General features: G+C 35.3%; 1 protein-coding gene across 1 annotated transcript in view; it reads right to left on the bottom strand.

Annotated features, from left to right (window-relative positions):
* Nucleotides 1-17,642, bottom strand: part of LOC100539663 (calcium-binding mitochondrial carrier protein Aralar1-like) — a 30,657-nt gene extending 13,015 nt beyond the window's left edge. Inside the window, exons 1-4 of the mRNA XM_010713745.3 lie at nucleotides 17,559-17,642; nucleotides 17,396-17,449; nucleotides 11,643-11,785; nucleotides 6,853-6,968 (exon numbers count right to left, since the gene is read on the bottom strand). Of these exons, the coding sequence (XP_010712047.1) occupies nucleotides 6,853-6,968; nucleotides 11,643-11,752 (226 nt within the window). The 5' untranslated portion in view covers nucleotides 11,753-11,785; nucleotides 17,396-17,449; nucleotides 17,559-17,642. The remainder of the gene's footprint in view (nucleotides 1-6,852; nucleotides 6,969-11,642; nucleotides 11,786-17,395; nucleotides 17,450-17,558) is intronic.
* Between the last annotated feature and the right edge of the window lie 88 nt (nucleotides 17,643-17,730).

The following is a 17,730-nucleotide window of genomic DNA, read 5'->3' as shown; positions in this document are numbered from 1 at the left end:
TGGTTTTCCTTCCAAAAACATTTATCATTAGTCATCAAAATATCACAGGTTGAGATCCATCACCACATAAAAATAGTACTGGTAAACAGATTAATAAATCTATATTTAATAATTGAGTGCATCGACCAACAAGCTTTACAAATTGGTATACAAATCATACCTTGGCTTCTCTGAATATTGAGACACCTTCCCCACCTTTCATCAGTTAACATTAACTGACAATCAGCAATGTATATCTGTTGTTATGTAATGTGTTTAAATACATGGGCTGTACCTCATGCTTATCCTCAAGTTACCTTTGTTTATGAAATATTTGAGTAGCAGGAGCAAAAGCATGTATCAGTTATAAATAAATCAGTTGCAAATAACTGACAGAATTAAAACTGTTGAAACTCTAAATAAAATTTTCTAAAGCCGTTTGGGATTCTCAAGCATCTCTAGAGAACCACTAAGATTTACTAATTTTCTACCCAAAGGTAGCAGTGCTTTCTTCATAATATATCAAGAATATCTTCTTTAATCCAATTCTGTTGGCTTTTCTATTATTTCAGAGTAAATAGTCACCACTATTACTAACAACTCCATGAGAAGAAAAGCTACAAAAGGACAATCACGCTTCATGGATCATACACAATATGATCATGACCTAGACTTTCACCACTTTGAATTAGGATCAAATATCTGATTTTTAAGTATTTTTTTTTCACAGTACAAAGTAATGATAACAAAGAAAATGTTATCTAAATAACATTAAGATATAGGTATTGCTTTTTCCTCTTTTTTTTTTTAACTCAGTCAAAATCCAATAATGATTCTAAATTAAGATAAACTACAAATCCTTCAAAATTCCACCACAGCTAATTTCCAGGGGGCAAAAAACCAAATTGTTCTTACCTCCTTTCATTTTAGTATGACATTTTACAGAATGCGTTCACTGTTAATGCACGCTGCACATTTGCTAATGCCTTCTCCTACACTTTGCTCATCTTTCCGCAGTGGAATGCTTTCCTACTGAGTGGATAACTTTATTTCTGAGCTTATGGCAAAGCATTTTCTTCTCAGACAGGCATATGAGTCAGTTTCCTGATAACACAGTCAAATTACTATCAGCCCCAGGAACAATAAACCCACTACTCTAGTGCAGCAGTACATTACCTCCAAGGCAACATGCATTCTCTCAAGATTGCTTCAGAATTTCCCCACCCAATCATTTTAAACAAATTATAGATGCCTGGAGCAGCTATCTGCAGGCAGCATATCCACAACCGGATCAGTTCCCATCAATACCATTACCTTGCAGGCTCAGAAAGAGGATATTAGAAAAACACATTCTTTGGCAATAGTGAATTTCAGAGAAGGAGAAAGATTACTCTAAGTTATAAACACCAAGAGATTTTGTTGATTAGGATGAGATAAAGACCATAACACAACACCATCACAACCGAACAGAGCATCACACATCTGAATGCACAGAGAATACTGCTACAGTTCATGCTCTCTCAACGACAAACATTTTTGGCCCCACTCATGGTGGGAACGTGTTTACTACCTCAAATACATCATGAGGTGGAATCGATTATTTTTTACAGAGAACTCTTCAAAATTCAGAGAGAAAATCTCAACATTCCAACGCAATCAGCCTCTTTGCCATTCCCTCTCACAACTGAGACAACATTCTTCATGCCTGTTAGACACAAGCATAAACGAGGTACTTTTAAGCACTAGCATAAATATGCTAGAAGTTTGTTGTTTAAGAGGTTGTTTTTAAATGTCTGCTCAGTTACCTGTGGCCTCATTTGTATGAATTTCAGCCTCAGTGTGCACCGTGCATTTAATGTTTTCTATGCTGCTATTTTTCACTATTCCTACTAACAGCGAATTTCACATATTTTCATTTTCAGCATAAAATAATCACAGATAAAAGGACTTTTATTGTGAGCTTTGCAGCAGATGTACATTAATAGTGATCCAAATATGAATACAGTGAAAAAGACAAGTGGCAAGACAAATGAGAAAACTAAAATAGAAATAGTAGCCTTGCATTTCTACTCTTATTTTAAAAGACTACAACAGTGATTCTGCTCAAGATTAGTGACAGCCATAATAACAAATTGTTTATATAATTTTAATGTAGAGTTCTCCTTTTCAGTTCCCTCTTGCTGAACTCTGATTTTGAACTTGATAGTATGAATAATGTTTGCGATCTCCTTGTGTTCTTAAGTCCTTTATTACTATAAAAAAATAGGGAAGTCTCCCATTAAACACTGCTCCAAACTGTTTGAAACTGTGGCTTAAACCAGGAAGAATCATAAAACAAAAACACCACAGAGAAAAGAAAAACATCGCTGTATCCTACATAGTCAGAAGGTAATAAGCAAAAGGCAGCTTGAAAACAGGCAATGTATGGCAAAGAGAAAGTCAATTGCAGCTTTATATTACTGCACACTTAGTAAGAACACGGTGTTTTTCTTACATCCTCAGATACACAGTCACGTGATCTATCTGTCTATGCTTCTAAAAGTTACCAGCCTTTATGGTTGCAAATAATATTTCACAAAGCAGAACTCTTAAGATTATCTCCAATTCCTAGCATTTTCAATCTAACAGCTCTTTTGGAAATGTTAGAGTGAGTACTAGGAGTGATCTGTATTTCCTGAAAAATAACACTCAAAATCAGAGACTTAAAGCAGCATACATTCAACTCCCTTCTCTTACTCTTCTCACTCACCTTCTTCATGCCTACCACATCCTGTTTAAAGCAAATCTGAATCTTCCTTTCCCAGATTAAAATTTGTTGGCAAATGATTATTTTAAGAAAATAGATGGATGAGATTTCAGTACCACAGTACACTCAGCATCTGAAACAATTTCATTACATCGATGCTTATTTCATTCATTGGCATTGTAATCTTTATATAGTTGGAGTAATAGTTATCCAATCCCTTTATACTCCTCATGTCTTGGAAGAAGAGCCATTATAGTCTACATAATATTTTTAATGTTACGTTGAGCTGCAGGATATTTTTTAAAGCCTTATATTTGGTTTCATAAATATTTTCCATTTTTCTAAAAAATAATTTTAAAACTCTGAATACAGAATAATCATGAAGGTAGTAAAATTGTTTCCAAATCTCACTGCTTTAGCTCTGTTTATCTATCCACATCCGCACAGGTATTTAAATAAAAAATGATCTCCAAAATGCTCCAGTTTATCAGAGAATAGCTTTCTTTGCGGTGACTCTACTCTGCAAAAAGCCTTGAAATTGTATATTCCAATTAGAACTCATACAGTTCTGATCACTGTATGGTTTGTCCAAGGGATAAAATATAAAGATTTTATTTACATTTAGAAAAAAGTATTTCTAGGGAGAAAATTCTGTGATAGTCACACTTGCCTTTTTTGCAGCAAGTAGCATCTGTTTCAGTACAGAACATCTCTAAGTAACTTGAACAGATTTCATGTGAAGATTTGCTCTAGCCTCAATTCAGGTCAAAATTCCTTTACAGCTCTTCCTTAGTGGAACAGCACTAAGTTCATGGTCTGCTTTTAAATATTTCACTCATGTTAAATAGCTTGGTCAGTTACACGCCATGAACAAAACAAAAGAATGATTCTTCTTTTCTGGCTACAGGCAGAAACTCAAAACTAGAAAGATAATACATGGGGGAAAAAATAACACTTTATCTGTCTTAGCTGTTATCTTTTAAATGATATAAAAAAAATGATCAAAGCAATATTGTAAGGGATCATCAACACATTTCCCATAAAATATTAACCTAGGAATCTTTTATGAAGACATGCAAACTTTTAATCATAATTTTTTCCCCCTATTCTTCATGATTAAAAAGTTAATTTGGATTACACCGCCATTTGTATCACTGGGTTATTAAAATAGTTTGCTCATATGAAGTAGGTCTAATTCAATTTTCTTGCAACAGATCTTAAATACAAAAACTGCAATATACTACCAGTACATCTGTGGCAGTTAGTCATAGACTTCAGGATGTCAAAAATTCCTGGAAGAATATTCCAGAGCAATAAGAAAGTAGAGGACATCCAAGCATCAAATTCAGCACACAAAAAGCATCTCAATTCAACAACATGAATTGAATTAACACAATATTGCATTGACAAAGACGTTGATTAGTGCCACATAGCGGACTTGTATTTCTATCAAACATTTTCTAAAGAATAAAAAATTAATTGCCCTCTTCAATTTTTCAACTCGAAAGACATGGGTTATTTTGTAATGTATATTACATAATGGCTCCTCGCTGGAGAACTGGAAAGCAAACTTTTGCAGAGACAAATCACAGATTGAAGGTAAAGAGAACTGCAAGAAGATTAAGTGCTAAAATACAATCTGAGTTCATGACAGTAACTAAATCCTAGAAAGTAGATGGGAATCTCCCTGGAACAACTTTAAAACATACAGCCAGGTCTAAAGAATCAACAAACACTTAACTCCCTCCAGATAAGTGAAAAATTTGAATAGATTAGGGCAATTTTTGAAAATGCCATACAGTCGTACTGAAATGATTTGGGGACATGACCAGCTTGGGTGCAGAAGAATATGGGATCGGAGCCAGCATGGCTTTTTTCCTCTAGTGTTACGGTTTGAGACCAGCTTAAATACATCAATGTTATCTCATGTCCACCCATCCCAATCCTGTGTTCCACTGTCCAACATTTCCACTCCTTGCTCTAAAAGCACAGTGAAGAAAAACTTCAATAAATCCATCTCAATTACAGCATGACATGCTGATTTGAGTTAGCTTCAGAATCAATACAGTTACATTCCCAAAGCACTGCATATGAGATAGAAAATCTTGACTCGTGTTTGTTCCTGTAATCAACGTGGTTTATCTGTAGTCCAGATAAATTACCTACCAATGTGAGATGACATGTCTAATAGCAATTTACACACTAATTGGCTAAGCTTAATATTTTACTATGACTTTTAGATGTTTATATATTAAAAATTCTACATATTGAGATGCATACAGTATGTTACATTTCACAGTGTAGTAATCTTAATCTATAATTATCTTTACTTATTCAGACCTGCATGGAATGCAAAGTCTACTAACTGAAGAGATCAAGTCTTTCCTTCCTCCTCAGCCATTGGGAAAGATTCTTTGAAGAAAATGAGCAGCGCAAGTGTCATGTTTCACCTTGATCATCTTCCTCCAAAGACTTGGGAAAATCCTAATATATTCTCCTGTTTTTACATGAAACTAAACTCCATGTCCTTCTGTTGATGTGGTGTGAAAATGAAAGAGTGCAGGTCACATTTAAGAAACAGTCTCTAAAGGAAACAAGATCAATTTATAAATTGCAGAGTTACCAAATGTCATATATCATCATTTTTACTTTTCCTACATACATTAATTTGCATAATATCCCTACAAAGTAAAAATAAGTAGCCCATTTTACCAACAACATACAAAATGCAAATGAAAAGGAGCTACAAAACTAAGTACTTCGGATATGATACAACTTACAATTAAATGCAGTCATAATTACAATAAAATTTATTTTGCTAAAACAAGAGGTCATTAGTAAATCTTAAATTCATTAGCAAGTTTGCTATTTGAGGTATATCAGGTATATGAGAAAGGCATGGAGAAAAAAAAATGTGCAACTGCTTTAGTTTCTCTTGTCTGTATTGTTCTTTTAGCTTTAAGATAACAGTGAAAGCAACAATTCAGTCTGATTGAGAAATTTGTGTATCACCTAAGTTGTTTTTTGTTGTTTTACAGAACCAACTATTTCAACTGTGTTTGCATCAGCTAGTACATAATCCTCATTTAGTGAGGTTATTACAGACACGATCATTAACATAGTCACACCAGTTGTGATAGTTTGTCTGCTTTCTGTCTACCTTTACTGACTCCACCTTAGCTTAATTCTAGATGTTGTGTCCAAATTGCTTAGTATTTGACAATTCAGTTAATCATGTAATTTAATAGATGTCATAACTCGAGCAGTGTTTCCATACAAAGACACATGCATTATTTGTTTCAACTTTTTTCAAAGTTGAAAGAGTTTCCATAAAAATGAAGTAGTACAAACAGCAAGTGGTTACAAATCCAAGCACAGTACGTTTGTTCTTTATTGAGCAGTTTATTCTTTTGGATAGAAATAACATATAATTTTCATTAAATAACATTTATCTAATTTTCATAGAACTACAAAGTTTTTTTAATACAAAACCTAGTTCTCCTTAAACTGCAATGTTTTTAAGTGACGTCATAAAGTTAGCCTAAATAATTTTGTCCAATTACTAACATATGTTGAGAGAAAAAAAAAAAGAAACTTAAAAACCATTGTTTCTTCATAATTTTGTAATAATACATTAATCAGCTAGAAGTTACATTCATTATATAAAGGTGCTGCTCAATTGGAATATTAGACTAAGAACTCAAAAGATTAGATCTCTTTCATTTTTATTTTGAACCCTTATCATATTTAATGACAACTCTGCAAAGAGATGAGGAGAATCTAAACAAATTTTAAAAACTCCTCAAGATGAAGGAGATCAAAATTCATGACACATAAGACTTTCACTTAGGATGATTCTGAACAAAACAGTATTAAGTACTTCCACGAAGATGAAAAATCTTGATTCAAAAAGATAGAACAAAATATATTTTTACTATGCATTTTTTAAGCTTGTAAAACTTGGAAGAAAAAAATTACTCATGCAAACTGTTTAAGGAAATGAGTAAAACACTATGTAAAGTGTGTTTCTAGCTATGAGAGCTACTCTTGCATTCCTACTATTATTACTTTCTTAAACCGTTTTTGTTTTTTTGTTGTTGTTTTGTTGTTTTTTTAGACATTCTTACCAAATGTTACTTCTCCATTGCCATTCTTGTCAAATAACTGAAAAGCAACAACGAATATTGCATCTGGAGTACACAAAACAGATTCAAATGCCAAAAATTCTTGAAAGGAAATCAACCTACAAAGGAAAATACAGAAGTTATAAAGATTTCAACAGACTATACACAATATCAATAACATTTTGTACTTGATGCTCTAAGTGTTCTGATTCAATTATTAAAATTAAGTTCTACTACTCAAAAGTTAAGATTCTATACTAGAAATAGAAAGAGTTGTTTGTTATAATTGAGTAGTTACTTAAGCTTTATGTGGCTCACTTTCTTGTACCAGAAGAGGAGTGGAGTTCTTCATACCCACTAATAACAAAATATAACCAATTCTCAGTGAGTACGGACTCTTTACTAACTCATAAATATAAATTTACACAGACAGCACTTAAAAATTGATACATAAAAAAATCCATAAGAGTTCTATCAGCATGAAATTCAAGGATCTGTTGTTATATTAATTTTAATAACATATTAATTACATAATAATTAATAATTTTTATATTTCTCGTGAAAAAGAAAAGTGTTTAATGTAAGCATAGGAAGATCCTATACAATATATATACTCTTAAAACAACATATTCATAATAAAGTTATACTTTACTATGTATATATTTAAAAAATTACACCTCAAATATTACATGAACTTGAAGGTCATATAAAGCAAGGAAAGGACAAGAAAGAGAGAAACAAGAATGTTTGGAGAGTTAAGACATGATCAAGGAAGCTAAGGATTTGAGCGTAACACTTCATTGCAAGACAATGAGCTGCATGTGTGAGACATTCACCATACAGAAAAATGCAACTCAGGATGTATCAGGAGACCTGTTTTTAGTCGAGAAGAGGAAGCAGCAGTATCGCCAGACAGGACTCTCACAACATCTCTAGAATGCTGCATACAAACCGAAGTCCTCATTTTCAACACACACACACAGACTTGAATGGATGCACAAATACGACAATCACAAAGAACTCCTCTAGAGAAACTCAGTTTACTATGACAAGTAGAAAAAAAAAGAAAAGATCCTACATAAGAGAAGCTACAGCAAGACAAGCCTCAAGTCAGAAGATAAGTGATCATGTTGGCACAGAACAACAAAACTGCACTGTGTATCCATAAGGATATGTCATGTGGGCACATGCCATGGCCTTTCAAAACAGTGCAAGCAAAATCCCTAGGTTTTAAAAACAACAGCCAGATTGATGAGAGTTTTCCACTCAGTTTCAGGCTCCTGAGTACAGACATAAGCGATGGCATATCTATTTTAACATCAAATAAATTGTCAGTGGGAATAAGAATTTTCAACATTTTTAAGTAAAAATGTACTACTTAGTTAGATGTTGTTAAAACAAGTAGATATCTCTGTAGGTGGTACATTTCATTAAATGTACATAAATGATCCGAATTTATAAAATGAACTCTTTTAGTAAATTTGATAGTACATTTAGTAACTTCCACAGAAAATCATTAGCTCATAATTATTACTCCATAAATAGATCACTTATTGTTAAACACACATATAAAATCCTCTTAGGGGAAAAACATCTAACCATTACATAGTCTTACATAGCTTACATAGTCTTTGTCAAAGTATATGCAAAGTAGAGTTGAGATACTTCAACAAGATCATGTATTTTAACATACATGCATATATGCAGCATACAGAAAATGCAGAAAAAAATGCGACTTTGGAAGGAATTAAGACATGGAAAACATAGAATTACATTATTAATTTCTCGTACATTATCCATGAAATCAAAGATGAGAAAATGGTTTTCCAGACGCAAAGTCAACTTCACGCAAAGGATGAGCCTGATAGATAAAGGTCTAGTATCAAAGAAATTGAGTCTTTGATACTATTAATCTTTCAAATAATTGGGAATATTCTTATTTCCAAACACATCACACATACAAGCGCAAATCTAGTGTTAATTCCTAACCAGGAAGGTTTATGACAGACAAAAATCAAGTGATGATCCCTGTAGAATTCATTCTTGTAGAAGCCTGAACCTGAAAGAAATCATTCTCCAGAAAGCTCCCTTTAACAGTGCCTACAGCAATAGGAGATAGATACATTCAACTTCCCTTCTATATATTCTATATATTCAGCTTGCAATGTCTAAAAGCAGGAATATTTTCAGCAATCCCATCAGGGTGGAAATAACAAGAGGTAGATTAAATGGAACAAGCAAGCTTCCCAACCAAACACTAGTTAAGCATCATTCTGTGAATCTGCTGTACTCTTATTTTATTGTTATCATTTTTAAAAAATTCCATTCCTCTTATTTCTTCTGCATTGTCACTCTCCAAAAGCACACAAAGTAAGCCACATGCTTACAGTTATTCTGTCTTTCCTTGTTTCCTACTACAACTTTTTGCTCTTTATCCACACAACACAGCTTTTGGACATAACATATAACCTTGCTGTGACTGTCCACAAAGTGAAACATTGACTCTTTCTTCAGGAGCTCATTGAAGAACCCACTTTCAAACTCTAAGAATGATATGCTGATAGGCAGAGTAGCCAGAAACAGGCAATTAAAATGTAGAATCTGAAACGACTACTGAAATTTTGCAGGTTTGAAGGCAGAAGTTTTTTTTTTTATTTTAAAACCTGAATATCTACAATATCAGATAGGACTTCTGTAACTGAGAAGGTGGTTTTGACGCATTTATATGTGAGTACATTATTAATAAAGGATATGTACCCTAATCCTAATTTTAAAAGTAGTGCCAGCAATCTGTGATACAGGAATGCTTAATAGCAGCATCAGTGAAGTTCCACTGCATTTAACAGATAACAGACAACTCTAATTTAGACCTTGTCAGGCAAGCCTAGCAGATTTTGAAAACTGATACAGGAATGAAATTTCATAACGGGACCAAAGCTTCTCAATTACTTGCTGCGTGACCTTGGACTGTCTTTTGATTCACAAGTATCTGTACAAAATAAGAATAGTGATACCTCTTTGGACTTTATAAATTAATTTTTAAGACCGTGGAAGGATGTAATGTATTACTGGAATTCAGCAGAAGACTACAATAACTATTAATGCTACAGATTAAATTCTCTGTACTGATGATGCAAGATTTTGGCATATCACAGCTAACTATAAAAGGAATAATGCAAATGCAAAAATAAGTAAACCAATGATTGATGTGGGTATAGCACTCTTGAATGCTAGTACTCACACATGAATTAATGAGTAGAGAAATACAGATTACAACACTTAAGAGAATACATTTCAGCCAAATATCAACAGGTGCAAGTTCAATGTTTCCACACAGAACCAGATGGAGGACACTTACCCATATCTGATTACCTCACTTCCAACATTACCCAGACTAGAAAAAAGGCACCTAAGAAAAGCTTATATTCACAGAGAGAACAACAGAAAAACCCGATGTCTCATTGTCAAGTTCTGTGGTAGCAATTAAAAAAAATTACTGACTTCTTACTGTTTCTGAAGAAACATACACCCTAAAAGACAATCAACAGCTTTCAGAGAAACAAGGTACTCAACATGTTGGTTTAGCAGTCATCAGTTAGACTATTACTTCAACAGATGTGTACATTTTTAATCTGTGCATTTTCAATCTGAAACAACACAACAAACTACTGCCACGTACTACAAGCAGTGAGACAAGTTATTTGGATTTATCAAACACACACACACACACACACACACACACACACATATATTACAGTTATTATCAAAATGCTGCAATTTTATTTTTGGAAGCTATCATTACATCAAATAGGAGATTTTATATTTCTCATTTACTATAAAATTTCTCATTTTTTACATATAAAATTCTGTTTGTAAAGTACAGACACTGTGCAAGTTGCTCAGGATGCTGTGCAAACTAGTAAAACCTTCTTAAACAAAATATAGAAAAACAAAAGCATTTAAGTGATGTCAAAGGTCTGGTTCAGACTCATAAAACCAATGAAGTTAAGGGACTTTCAAATGAATATAAATGATATCTATTTACACATTTTATTTTAACAGCAACTTTCCATCTCTTCTCTATAATGCACTCCCTTCTTTCTGCAGTTTTGACCTCTTCTCTGATTCATCTTGATCTCTTCACTTAAAAATGCCCATGCTTGCACACAGCAAAAGAAGATTCTTCTTTGAAGACAAATAGGTTAGAGGGTACCACCTCAATGGAATGGACATTTTATATGTTAATTTCAGAAAGAAGTCTAAAAGCAAGCAATATCACCTATAAGCAATGCCAGAAAAGCTGTATGTGGTGTGACCTCATCTGAATTAGGCAAACACCTTCTTGCTTCATATACTCAGTAGTGTCTCTTCTTCCTAATAGCCAGAACACTAAAAAAAGTCCTCAGTTGTTTGATACGAATTGTACTCCTTTTCCACTTTTCCATGTTTAATTGTGCATACTAAGGACTCTTAGTATCCAGTCATGGATGCGAGTACACAAAAAAGAACTTTTGCAAAGCAGTCAGACTGCATTAAACTGATTTACGGTGTATCTTCCTCTGCATTTGCAGTAATTGCCAAATCTCCTTTAAAAGTGAACTCTACACTGTTAATCATTGTCTCTTTTTCCTCAAGTTCCACAAAGTTAGTCTACTGCACTTGAGAGAAAAAAAAAAGTTATCTAATTAAGCTTGAAGAATAATAAAATCAATACTGCATTTTGGAAAATGCAATTACCAAAGAAACACATTACCAACACATTACAGGCTTCTAATGGAAAACAAAATTCTCACCCATCTTTAGTTTGATCTGCCACTCCAGCCAACAGCTGTACTGTTTTAGGATTGTAACGTGGATCTGTATAGAGTCCTAGGTATTTCTGCACAAAATCTTCTGGGGTCATGTAACGCTCTCCATCTTTCTCAACACTGGCATACTAGAGAGATAGCAAAAAAAAAAACAAAACCACATAACAATTAATCCATTTAGACATTAATTATCAGTGATCACCAAATCAGCATCTTTATTGACTATCACTTAAACAGTGCAACTGCATTCAACTGCTCTAAATTAAAGGATTTGGTTAAAACATGCAATTGCATTGTAATGCTAGTTGTCCATGTGGTCCCTGTGGAATAATGTATCCAAAAAAAAAAAAACCAAAAGACAATCATGCATTTTCATAAACGGTCAGGTAATTGCACAAATTTACAACTACAGCTTTTCAATTGCAGTTGCACTGTGAAAACACAGTACAAACTTCCTCTCAAAGTTTCTAGTACAAGACATCTTCTAATTAATTGATCCTAATCACTATCACTCATAATTACTGTACATACTTAAACTGTTTTCTCCTTTTGTGAGAAATAATTTTTCAGATTTGTTTGTCCAGAAATGAACAGCTTTGGCATTTCTCACTTAAATAACAAATTTACTGATCATGTATAAAAAATAATTCAAGATGGCAGAACAGTTGCAGATTTTTTTTTCTATTTATGACATAACAATAAACTTAGATACAAAACTTAAGTTTTCAGATTGTAAGATTAAACTATGTCTACATGCTAGAACGTAGAAAAGTAGCTCATAAAAGATTTCTAGTTCACTAACTTACTGCAATCAAATGCATTTTACTGACTGAATGTTTCTAAGCATATTTGCTCACAAAACCTGTAAGCAAGCTTATTTAATAGCTTTAAATCCATCTCCTCCTGTACAATCAGTCTACTTGTATACAGAATGCAAATCTTCACACATACACATAAAAACATGTTCCTTCAGAGAAACAACGTTACAAAATTTCACGGCTGTTTCATGAGAATATTGGTGTGAAATGGAAGTACTGGCTTTCAGTTCATTTGTACAAATGCAGTACACATTCCTAGGCTCCAGCCATTGAAGGATATCAGCCTAAGAGTTCTCTGCAGAAAAGGCAACGTTCACTCCATTCCCATCTGCTATAGCGCAACATTTATGCAAGGAAATCTGAACTTCAATCTAAGGCCTTATCCATCATTTGCAACATTTCCACTATATACTGTTACATCTTGAGTCACGTGAGACAGGTTTTTGTGAAAGAGTAACAAAAAGAGCCCCTGCCAGGAACCCACAGGAATGACAATGCCACCTATACAACATACCTGGTAAGCTGTAACATTCTATTAGGATTAAGGAAATCACTTCTGTCTCCTATGCTCCTTTTACCACATTCTGCCAGGATGCTGTTTCAGCATAGAGTATCAGCACCAAAATCCCCTCAGGCACCTCCCTTAGATTCCCACAACTCTTCCACAACTCCTCATCTCTACCACACCACATGGTTGTGATAAGAGATTTTCGCAAGACTACAGTAAATGATTTCACTCATCCATAATTAATACAGATGATTTCCACAGAACAGGAACACAGAGCAACGGACAGGAATCCCACAATTCAGCGCTGCTGCCGACGCGATGACGTGATGAAAGCGTGGCTTCACTGTAACGGCTTGGAAAGGTTCTCTTCCCAGCCTTTGCGTAATCAATGAATATACAGATGTTATAACTAAGAAATATTCAGGAAAGTTAGGCTAAGTAAAATTATTGTAACAGGAGAATAATAAATGGAAAATGCTTACCGATGCTGTAGGTTCACAATATTCTCCACTAGGAGCAATCTCCAGAAAGAGATCCTTCCTCAGTGGCAGTCAGCACTTAAATGGGGTCTAGGAGAGGTGCACCTGTAGCACAGCTGAATTGCCTTCACCTGTGCTCCCGTGGCTGACTCATTGCTTGCCTCAGGTGCTCAATCAGAGGTTCAGGCCGAGACCAGCAGTTCCCATACAGCCTTATATTGATATGACTAAAAAGCACGTTATGAAGTACAGCTCTGCTGCAACACACGTAATCTGACTGAAGTTTTATAAACAAAGGACCACAGAATATGAAGAGCATTGAACACATCTTTAAAGAAAACAGAATTCAACTGCGTGACAATTGAGGGTGTTACAAAGATGATAAAAAATGCAAATGCTATTGCCTTTCTAAATTCAGGCACCAATTTATCTGAGTATATCACACATAACGAATTGTTAGAGTTAGGTGTACGGGAAATTTTGTTAAAAATTTGGAGACTAAAATAATCAAAGGACAGATACGTTCAGCTCCATACGAGAAGGTCATGGTATTTGGAAAGAGCCTGGCCATAAGCCAATAAATTAAGGCCTGACAAAGTAGCTAGGCTATTCCCTTTTGGCACGTATTTACAAAATCTGTCCTCAAGTGACACTTTCACCATACAGCTTACGTATCTTTTGCAATTAGACAAGGCAATTGTTAACTTCAATTTGCATATAAAATATGACACACTAATTAAATTTCTCTTTTCCTCAGGCATGAATTAGATTACTGTTTATTTATTTTATTTTTTTTAATCTTAATGTACATTTATAGACTGCCTCAGGCACACGGTGAGTTTCCATGACCTTTTTGTAAACCTCATCACAAAATACAAACACACAAAAACTCTATTTGTACCACATAGTATGAGGTATCACCACACTTCTAGAAGTGATGCATAGTTTGAAAAGTCAGTTAGCTTTCAGTTTAAAGAGATTTCTCTCCCAACAATTCTATCATGGCAGAAGAGAAAGTAGTTCCAAAACAAAAGAGTCCTGTAGTATTTTCAATATATTATTTTTAGTAAGATTAGTCTCAGTTCTGAGTATTCAGGACATTTTTAAGGGAGGTGGGGGGAGTGCTTCCTGTATGAAAATTTGAAAATGTCATCATGATTATTTCTCCACTTTGCTGAACAGGTTTCATTTACATTCAGCTGACAGAGAATCATTCAGCTATCTTTCCTCAGGGTTGACTGTATCTTGCTTAAGGAAAAAGAATGAAGGCTCGCTAAGATACCTGTTAACTGTCATTTGATGCAAGTCTTTGATCCTTCACAGATTTGATTTTCTTCTGTTATGGCTGTCACTGAAGTCAGTGGTTAGTAAACATCTAAGAGGTGATTTATTTGATGGTGTATACAGTGACGTTTTAACCGTGTTCTGCAAGTAGGGAATGGATTATATAGAAATAATAGCATAACATTTAGCTCATACAAGTGAAGCTTTAAATTTTTAATGATTTAAAATAAAACACATAGCGAGCTTCAGAAATTCTGAGAAAGGTAGAAGTCAAGCATCCGTTAATATATACCTTAAACTTTGACAGAGGAGTTGGCATTATTGTATTGGAGGATATGTATGAATAGAAGGAAATTTAAGTACACTCTCTAAGAATAAGGTCAGTGACGAAGGGGCCCAGAGTTCCCATCTTGCCTTGCATCCATTTCCAAGGGAAGCCAAATTTAGAAGGAATGCACGCCCTTTAACTGAAGCTGACAGAACAGGCCTGCACCCTCAGGAAAGAGCACAACATATCTGACCCTTGAAGTGTGCAACACTAAGAGTATTTCATAACTAGACAGTACAATCGAGTCTTGGAAAGACTGGGTTCTCTTCAGATTTTGTTAATGTTTGCAACTAAGTTTGCTTGCTATCTATCAAACTAATATAATATCATCTTCAACTAGAATTAATTCTAAAATTCTATAGCCCATCTTCCCAAAAACATATAAATTCTTCCTATGCAACTGTGTGTCTGAGTAACTTGTCTTTTGTTTTTTAATACAATCCTCAGGCACTCAAGGGGAGATGAGAGCTTTTGCACTTTTGACTCCTCAGGGCATCAACTGTGGAGTATTTGCTTTTTAGGTTACTAAAACAGACATTGTCATATCAACAACTTCAAGATTAAGCTCCTCTCCACTTTTTCATGTATCATCAATGTCAAGGACTTCAAATACTTATTTCGAGAAGCAAGTACATCTATTGACTTGAAGATTCATACTGAGTCTACTTTTCCAAGTTAAATAAAGTATTTTCATATCATAATTCTCGGTTTGTTTTTTTTTTTTGCAATCCAATATGCAGAATTATCTTTCCTGAAAAAGTCCACAAGAAGAGCAATGTGATGTTCCAGAAGCACACATCTTTATACCATTTGTGCATTCCTTGTATAAAAAAAAAAAAGTCTTATGAATAAGAAATGAATCTGTGATAGAGTAACTTCAACTTGAAACTAACATTTAGGCTTTCATGGCTTGACTCCAAAAATCTAAATTTTAGCATTCAAACAACACTGTCAGAATAATCCATTGTACAGAGCAAAGATCCCACCAAACGATGGTTGAAGCATAATCTCTCTCTCAGGCAAAAAGGTTTCTCCATCTACTTAGTATTTATTAGATAATAAGGTAGGACTGAAAGCTACATGTCAGAGATGCCACAACAGAATTCATTACTTAGAAAATCGTGGAATCATTAAAGTTGGAAAAGACCACTAAAATAATCTAGACCAACTATCAATGCATCATCACCATGCCCACTAACCCACGTCCCAAGTGCCACATCTACTCTTCTTGAAGATCTCCAGGGACAGTGACTCCACTGCCTGCCTGAGCTGCCTGTTCTAATACCTCATCACTCCTTCTGACAAGAAATTTTTCCTAATACCCAACCTGAGCCTCCCCTGGCACAACTTAAGGCCGTTCCTTCTGCTCCTATCACTGTTAGCTGGGAGAAGAGGCCAACCCCCACCTCACGACAACCTCCTTTCAGTCACTGTAGAGAGTGACAAGGTTTCCCCCAAGTCTCCTTCTCTATAGACTGAACAATCCCAACTCCCTCAGCTGCTCCCCATACACTTCTGTTCCAGACCTTCCATTGCTTCACTGCCCTACTCTGGACATGCTGCAGGGCCTCAATATCTTTCGCATTGTGAGGGGCCCAAAACTGAACACAGTAGTAATACTTATTTATATATTATTTCCTTCTTTACAGAGTAAAACTTCTTGAATTTAGCATGCAATATTCAAAAGGAAAGAAAAAAGATACCGTTGTGATTTTAGAAAAATGAGTGGCCCAGCTATGGACCTAAAACAGCTGCTATTGTTCTAGCCACCTATTTCAAACCTTCTCAAAAGTTACAGATTGATTGGCTTTTCCTTTCAGATTGATGGTTCGCTGTAACTAAGAGGAGTGGATAAAACAACACCATTATTCAGATAGAGCAATTCTAATGCCCTACATGAGAGGTAATACTATGAAATACATCAATCTTAACAATAACAATTCAAAATTCTGAAAACATTGCCAACAGTCCACCCATTTGCAGAAGGATCACGGCTGAAGCTTACAGACAAGTCACACAGCCATAGAAGTCAGAACAGCGCAGAAGCATGCACTTAAAATAACAGTCTCGGTTACAGTTGCAATCATTTCTGTCACAGGAATTTAGAAAAGATTTCAGAAAACGCTGTAAGGCTACGATGGCTAACCACGACCCACACAGCAGCGGCTCCCCTCAGTGCCTGAGGCCCCCTACCCTGCGTGCAACCTCAGCTTCTGTCCACATAACCAATTTTGTCCCCTCACCAACACGCAGACGGTGCTGTGACAAACAGCCAAAAACACAAGTCTGCTGGCCAAGCAGCATCAGATGAGTCTGTTTACCTGCAAAAAGATACTTCGTAGTTCGGCAGGATCTGCTCTTTTGGTGGAAGGCACCTGCAAATAAAAGTAAGGTAACGCTTCACCAGCTGAGCTACAGACACAACTCGCGAACAGAACGCAATTCGCGCCGATAAAGGCAGCGGTATCAGCTCTCTTATCTAACCGATAAGCGGACTCAAACACGACACTCCGGATCACCGTCACCCGTCCGGTCAGCCAGGTGCCGCCGACAGCCGTCCCAGCGCGCGGGGCTCTGCGCCGCGCCCGTCCCTCAGGATGCGGAGCTCCGGGCCCCGACCGTTCCCGTCCCGCACGCGCCGACTAACGACCTCGGC

The sequence above is a fragment of the Meleagris gallopavo genome, chromosome 7, assembly GCF_000146605.3.
Source record: "Meleagris gallopavo isolate NT-WF06-2002-E0010 breed Aviagen turkey brand Nicholas breeding stock chromosome 7, Turkey_5.1, whole genome shotgun sequence".
Taxonomy (NCBI): Eukaryota; Metazoa; Chordata; class Aves; order Galliformes; family Phasianidae; genus Meleagris; species Meleagris gallopavo.
The sequence above is the reverse complement of the archived record's forward strand: the minus strand, read 5'-3'. Positions and strand labels throughout refer to the sequence as shown.